At 48.7% G+C, this 7369-nt stretch overlaps 1 protein-coding gene across 1 annotated transcript in view; it reads right to left on the reverse strand.

The window, feature by feature from the left end:
- Window positions 1–620: 620 nt before the first annotated feature.
- The window catches only part of CDKL1 (cyclin-dependent kinase-like 1 (CDC2-related kinase)), a gene marked incomplete at its 5' end in the record, with an annotated part of 11405 nt that continues 4656 nt past the window's right edge, over window positions 621–7369 (reverse strand). Inside the window, 6 exons of the mRNA XM_009876148.1 lie at window positions 621–728; window positions 1635–1790; window positions 2430–2486; window positions 2845–2927; window positions 6216–6416; window positions 7166–7256. Coding sequence (XP_009874450.1) covers window positions 621–728; window positions 1635–1790; window positions 2430–2486; window positions 2845–2927; window positions 6216–6416; window positions 7166–7256 — 696 coding nt within the window. The remainder of the gene's footprint in view (window positions 729–1634; window positions 1791–2429; window positions 2487–2844; window positions 2928–6215; window positions 6417–7165; window positions 7257–7369) is intronic.

The raw sequence follows: 7369 nt of genomic DNA on the forward strand, positions 1-7369 counted from the left end.
GGTCGCAGTGCCTGCCGAGCTTTCCATGGAGTCAAAGTCACTACCAGTATTTGTAATACTTTGTGATCTATAAATGCAGCACATAAGGCAGACCTAGCTTTAAAGCAGGGTTAGGCTAACCCTAGGTTTAAAGCAGGGTTAGGCTAATGAGAGAGGTCTAGCAGCCTCAGGCCTGGCCCCGAAAACACCTCACGTCGGCAACACGGTTACGGTCCCCGACGGGACTGGTGACCCAGTCCCAGTGTGAAGCAGCATCGCTGTTTTGACTGAGTGGGACTCTGATTTGTTTGGCAAGGTTGCAGCTCTTCTACCAAGTCTGAAATGCAAGTGATGGATGGGTGAGAGTTTTTTAAATTCACGCTGTAAACACAGGGTTGCAGTAATCTTGGACCGGTGTACAATCATGAACCAGTACACAACCAAATAAATGTATCTTCTTTTGTACACTGACTAATGCAAGCTTTGAGTTCTCCCTGTGCATCAATTTCCTCCCCTCAGCGACCCAGAGTACACTGCAGACCACTTCCATATTAAGTTAGTTTTCCACCAGGTATCCTCTTTTTACACATTCTGAAAGACTTGAACTTTGACCAATAAATAGTTTTCAACCTGCCGCCCGGTTAGATGTTAGGGAAATGGTAGTTTGATTTCCTCGTTTTGCAGCAGCACTTCTTGCCCTCCAAAGCTGGCAGGACGTTACTGCTGGTCAACTGAGGCAGGTGCTGTAACTAAAAGAGAAGCGACAGTGTGTGTATTTGAAGCAAGAGCAAAGCATGCATTTATTTTTTTCAAAAAGGAGTAGAAGCTATAAAACTCATACTGTAATCCTGTGCTTTTCAAATGAATGGTCATGGATCTGGGATTCTACAACTCATCAAAAATGTTTCTTCCAGTCATCCAGGGCAAGAGAAATATTACTGTTATGTCCTATGTCATAGAAATGGAGGAGGCAAATCAGTTTGATCAAGGAATTTATAGGCCGGAGCAGTTTTCTATCCTACACCTCTGCCTTCCCTGCCTGTTACCAGGTCAGTGTTAGAGCTGTCACAGGGAATGCACCTCACAGGCTGAGCTGCTGAGAAAGAGCTGCTGGGTGACTCTCATTGTGAGGCTGGATTGGGAGAGCGAGGCTGGAGCCTGGGAAGACCAGAACGGGAGGGAGACACTTGGCGACTGCTGGGGCAAAATCAACCAGGGCATTGCATAATGCCTGGAACTGAGTGAGGGCTCACATCTCACCTGTTACACACAGAACTGGGTGTTTTCACCATAAATTGGGATTCAGAAGCACCAGAAAGATCCCAGAGAACTCTTAATTAAACCAGCCACGCAAGCCCATCCAGTTTGTTTGGCTGCCCTCCATCAGGAATGCATGTTCCTGGGTAAACCCCACCTCTCACATCACTGTGCTGCTCATCCGCAGCCTCTCAATGGAGCTGTGAAGCAGAATTCAGTTTCTACCAAGTTACTTCTTAGCCAGGAGGTTTATTTTCTCCTCAGGAAAAAATTAAGATCAGTCCAACGCAGGAGCTCTCTCTTACCGTTAACTGCCTGCATAAGTCCACCTCCCAGGAGCCAAACAAGAACCAGTCCCATCCTTAGGCACAGAGCATTAAATACTATGAAAATGTTACCTCTGGCATGTGCTTCCGAGCCAGCCTGGCTGGTTTCCGAGCCGTTTTTTCATGTTCTTTCCCCAGATTCGCTGCCTCTCTGATGCTGTCAAAGTAGGGATGCTGCAGGAGCTGCTCACAGGTCTGCCTCTCTGCAGGGTCCATGCGAAGGCAACCCTTAGAAAAGAAGTAAAGGATCACATAAAACACTCATTAAACAGGCCTGCACAATTCCAGCTACTTGCTGCGGCCAGCGAGTACTTGCATGGATACACATGTTAATCTTTTTTTTTTTTTAATGGATTCTAAGAGTCTGGCTTTTCAGAATTAGCATGAAGCTTGCGAAGCAACTAATGCTGAACAGCTTCCGAAGGCACTAATAGAAATTGCAGCTAAAGGGGCAGTAACAAGGGTGCAGTAACACCGAGCCTCAGAAAAACAGGTAACCCCATAACTTTCATTTCCCCTAGAACAGATTGCTTAAACAGGAGAATCCACTCTGGCACTGGCTGCATTGTGCTGGCGTTTGACGCAGCCAATACTATCCATGGCTGCACCTTCTTTTTAATATCTCCGCCCTCACTGTTTCCATTCACTGCCCCTTAATAAGAGAATTACTATGTTTTCTGCCTCCATGGTAAAGCTGAGTGGATCAGAGAGGAGTGGATTAAAAGTCCTCACTCAATCCCCTCCAGCTCTTTTTTTTAATGAATCTCATAATTCAGTAGCCAACTCTCCAACCATTTATCAGCTGGTAAGTAAAACATGCTGCATTTGCTCAGTGCAGAGCTCCTCCATTACCTGCATTTTTCTTACCTTCATCAGAGCCAAAGCAGAGTATGAAATATTAGGGAACTTCATTTCTAATGGCTCCTGGAGGGAAAAAAACCCACATGTGTGTGTACTTGTATTAGCAAGCCATTTGTGTGACTGCATTCACACAGGCAAAGCGTCCATGAGAGTAAAACGTCATCAGCCAACCCCAAATAATATTCTAGTGCACACTGGCAAAGTAGAGGGCAAAGCTTTTGGATAGGGGAAAAAAGCGCTGTGCAGCAAAAGGACGGGTTAAGTTGAGCGAGTGAGGCTTTTCCAAGCAGACAGCATGAGTACTCGGGGTAAAAAGAAACAGGAACATTTCTCTCTCTGATCACTGTGTCTCCTCAGCACTGCAGGCAGAACTCTGGTTAACGCTAGGCTCAAGGGAAGCGTGGCTGGGGGGAGCTCTTACCATGCTCTCTGGGTCTGGAATTCTTACCCCGCTGAAGAACTGGTTGGTGCTGAACACTTGCTGGTGCCTGGGAATAAGATCCCCTTCAACCAAGAGTTAAAAAAAACAAAGTCAGATTAATTTTCTGGTTTTACAGTGCCTGCATTGCACAAGCTTATATCCTCTAACAAGGCCAACACCATCCAAGAGAACAACTAAAGAGAGGAAGTGCTGTCAAGCAAGCTGATGAAACATTCCTATGGGAAAATTAACATCCATCTAGGACACCAGTGACCCCACAGCCGTGTCACTGGGCTGAATGAAAGGCAGGGCCTGACAGCCCCAGCCACCTGCAGTCACACCTGCCTCATGCTGGAAAGAGCTCAAAGAAATCTGGCTGGTGGGAGCAGTTTTTGGAGCAAGATATTCAGCTACCATGCACCTTCCAGGCTCTGAGTTTCAGGGCTGTGCAGCAGAGTGGATTTTATGAACCATGGCCACTACAGAATCACAGCTAGGGTTCTAGAAAAATACATATTTCTGTGTATCCCCCCACACCAAACAACCAGATCCTAGCACTGCATTATTTGGGTAACTGCAAGTTTGGGTTTGTACCAGAAAAAAGAGCCCTTGGTATTTTGAGTCCTGTGTTCAGTTCTGGGCCCCTCATGACAAGAAGGACACATGGGCTGGAGCGTGTCCAGAGAAGGGCAGCGGAGCTGGGGAAGGGTCTGGAGAACAAGTCTGATGGGGAGCGGCTGAGGGGCCTGGGGCTGTTCAGCCTGGAGAGAGGAGCCTGAGGGGAGATCTCATTGCTCTCTGCAACCCTCTGACAGGTTGTAGCCAGGTGGGGTTGGTCTCTTCTCCCAAGTAACAAGGACAAGACGAAATGGCCTCAAGTCATGCCAAGGGAAGTTTAGATTGGATATTAGGAAGAATTTCTTCACTGAAAGGGTTGTCAGGCATTGGAAGGGGTTGCCCAGGGCAGGGCTGGAGTCCTCATCCCTGGAGGGATTTAAGAGTCGGGCAGACATCGTTTGGTCAAGGACTTTTGTCAGTGTTAGGTTGATGATTGGACTCGATGATATTAAAGGTCTGGTCCAACCTGGGCGATTCAGTGATTCCGTGGCAGGACACCAGGGTGAGGCACTGAGTGGCACAAACACACCCGCTCTGTGCCAGCAGCTGCATCCCCACTGTGCACTCTCCGAACTCAGGATCTGCACGTCAGTGAGTGGGGGAACGCATCTCGGCATCAGAGCTAGAGGGTGCTGTGCAAACACCTACCAGGACCCGAGGCCTCAGCCTTACCACAGCACCCACCTGCGGCCAGGAAACCTTCCCAAAGGATCAGAGCAGCAGCTCATGCCCCTGCTCCAGTCAGGCATGAGGCACCAGCCTTGGGCTCCCAGGAGCAACCGCCAGGAGCTGGGGTTCGTTTTGGGGCAGGCTTTGTCGGCACGCTCTGCCGGAGAGAGGGTGAGCGGTGCTCTGGCTGGCCTGCTCCCTGCACTAAGGCCGCAGTGTTTCAGCATTTTCCCAGCAAAAGGGTTCCCACCAGACAAGCCTGTCTGCATAAGTAGTCCTGTCTTTGCTGACTGCTGGAAGGGGACAGGCTAACCACAAGTATTCCAGCTTCGTTACAATTTAACTCACTACTGGGTGAAATTCTCTCTCTACAGTCCTGAGGACTTCGTACAGAAAAGAGCTCAAACGCAGCACCAACGGGAGCAAGCTGTAGCTTTTCCCCAATGCAGCTTCATGGCCCTTTTTATTTTGAAGCTCAGAGCAAGCAAAATGTTAAAATCAAATCCCTAACAAAAGAGCCAGTGCAATAGCCAAACCGCCACCGTTACACAGCTTTGACCAGGGAGCTTTTCTCTGTAAGCACCGCCTCAGTCCATCACCTGTATCAAAAGGGAATTTCTTCTGGCCAAAACCCTATTATTAAAAAAGAAATTGTAATGCACCTAACACTGGTATGAATATATTCTTAAGGATGAAGCAAATGATGTTGAATTATTTTCCTAGCTGAGGAGTTTATCTGTTTTAAGCTATTAGTCAACTTTATAGATTTATAACCTGCTCAGTAAAAATTACAATTCTTTGTTCACTCCAACAAATTTCCCTTTAAAGTGGGGGGCTGTTCCTTTCCTCTCAAGAAATCAGATGCTACACACCAAGACCAAATAGAATCAATGAGACTGGATTAATTAAAGCGTTACTTGGCTCTTATCTAACCTCTGTTCCAAATCCTCAGTGGCTCCCAAAACTCTGCAATGAGTAAAGATAAACAGGTGGAACAAGTCAAACTTGCAGTGTTCACACTCTCTTCCCCAAGCCATCGATAGGCACTGGCAATATCTACCAGACCTCCAAAGCTGCGATAACCAAAGTCCAACTGCTTGTTATCCAGAGGCAGGGACCACTGTGCTTGGTTGGCATCAAACCCTGAAAAATACCTGTATCTTTCAAACCTTTATGCAAAACATGGCCAGTCCTTTCCGACACAGGCCCCTTGTGTTTCCATCTGTGTGGTCGCAGGTGGAGATGTGGAAGGGCAGCAGCAGAGACGGGTTTCTGTGCTTCCTGTGGGGCTGGCTCTGCGATACCCTACTCCCGGAGTCACCGAGTCACCCCAAAGGACCATGAGGGGCATCCGGTGGCCACCGAACGCAGCCCACACCTTTCTTAAACTGCCCAGCACCAGAGCCTGCTTCCCAGAGGCCACCACCGCTAAAGAGAGTGGAAGGATGGTTTCAGGCAGTTTGTAGGAACGATCCTGCTTACGCAGTCCTGTCCTTTGTGAGCTTTCCAGCCACAGCCTGGAGCTGCTGGTGGCTCGTACAAGCTGAAACCAATCTTGCCCAGAAACAGTCGCTGCTCACATGGAGGCCAATTTCATTTCCCCAGATCCTGCCAGGACCTGCAGCAGCATCTCTTACTCCAACTACACTATTTCCTAACAAGATGTGTATGTTCCTGCTTACGCAGTCCTGTCCTTTGTGAGCTTTCCAGCCACAGCCTGGAGCTGCTGGTGGCTCGTACAAGCTGAAACCAATCTTGCCCAGAAACAGTCGCTGCTCACATGGAGGCCAATTTCATTTCCCCAGATCCTGCCAGGACCTGCAGCAGCATCTCTTACTCCAACTACACTATTTCCTAACAAGATGTGTATGTGTGAGGATTCCAGGAATTCCTGGCTCCCTTTTCAGGACAGTAACACCTCAAATAAGACAGCACCTACCAAAGGGAGAGATCCACTGAGTAAATTCCACCTCCTGGCTAATCCTGATTGCCACCACAGAGGAAAGTTCTTCCTGGGCAAGCTCTAGTCCTGCCAAAGGCGTCAGGAAGATGGGGGCTCCTATCAGTGCAGAGGGGACACTTACCCAGGGTCGTCCGGATGAGATACAGCTGGTCGACATCAGACTTGCCAGGCCAGAGGGGAACCCCAGAGAGCAGTTCTGCGAAGACACAGCCTATTGCCCACACATCCACGGGGGGGCCGTACTGCGTGTCTCCCACGAGTAACTCCGGAGAGCGGTACCACCTGGTAGCCACGTAGTCTGTGTAATAGTCACTTGGACCAGCTAGGTTGGGGTCACGAGGAAGAGAAACAAACAGGAAAGTGGGATCAGAACGATGCAGATGAGTCGCCGTCAGTTATTACATGTGTTGGGGCACCTCCTGGGCTGGCAATAGCTACAGGAACAGGATGAGTCACTGGCTGCTAGCAGAACCCAACTTTGGGAACACTTAAGATTTAGCAAAAATCAAGAGCATATTTTTCTCCAAATGAAAATATGCAGAGCTCCACAGCGGGGCTCCGCACCAGCCAGCGGTCAGCTCTCAAAGCCCACGTGATTTGTCTGAAAAACCCCAAACAACCAACCCAGATGATGGGGTTTATTTACAATGGAAAATGTGAAGCCATTGTTTGCAGACACAAACTTTTGCCAGAGGGGCTCCTCCTGCCAGGAAACTCCCGCTGTGTCTCCAGCATTGCACAAGCAACAGCCGGGCAGCTCCAAGATGCCCAAGGCTGGCTTCCACCTCCCTGCACCAGCACCACCAGCAGTTCAGCTGCACCAGGAGTGAGCTCAGACCCAGTCTGCCTACAGAGGCACTGGGCACCGCAGCGTAGCTCCCTTCAAGCTGATTTGGGGATCTCTACCCAGCCTTTAGCAGAGCTTCTCCGTGAGAACAATGATTTACACGTGCATCAGGCAAAGACAAGTGAGTCTCTACTGGTGTTTGAAGGCCTGATCCTACATTTCCTTTGAGCTTTCATGTGTTACCAATCCATGCTCACATGGACTGATAGCAAGTTGGCACTCACTCAGGATGCGAGCAAATCCAAAGTCACAAAGTTTGATGACTGAGTGCTTTGTTATCAGGATGTTTTCTGGCTTTACATCTCGGTGGATACACTGGAAACAGAAAAAAAACAAGGTTAGAAGCAAATATTGAACCTGGTCCTCAGATAAAGAACTTCACAATTCAGTCACATACCCGTTTGCACATTGCACCACACAATCATTCC

Source organism: Apaloderma vittatum, unplaced genomic scaffold (genome assembly GCF_000703405.1).
Source record: "Apaloderma vittatum isolate BGI_N311 unplaced genomic scaffold, ASM70340v1 scaffold34369, whole genome shotgun sequence".
NCBI lineage: Eukaryota > Metazoa > Chordata > Aves > Trogoniformes > Trogonidae > Apaloderma > Apaloderma vittatum.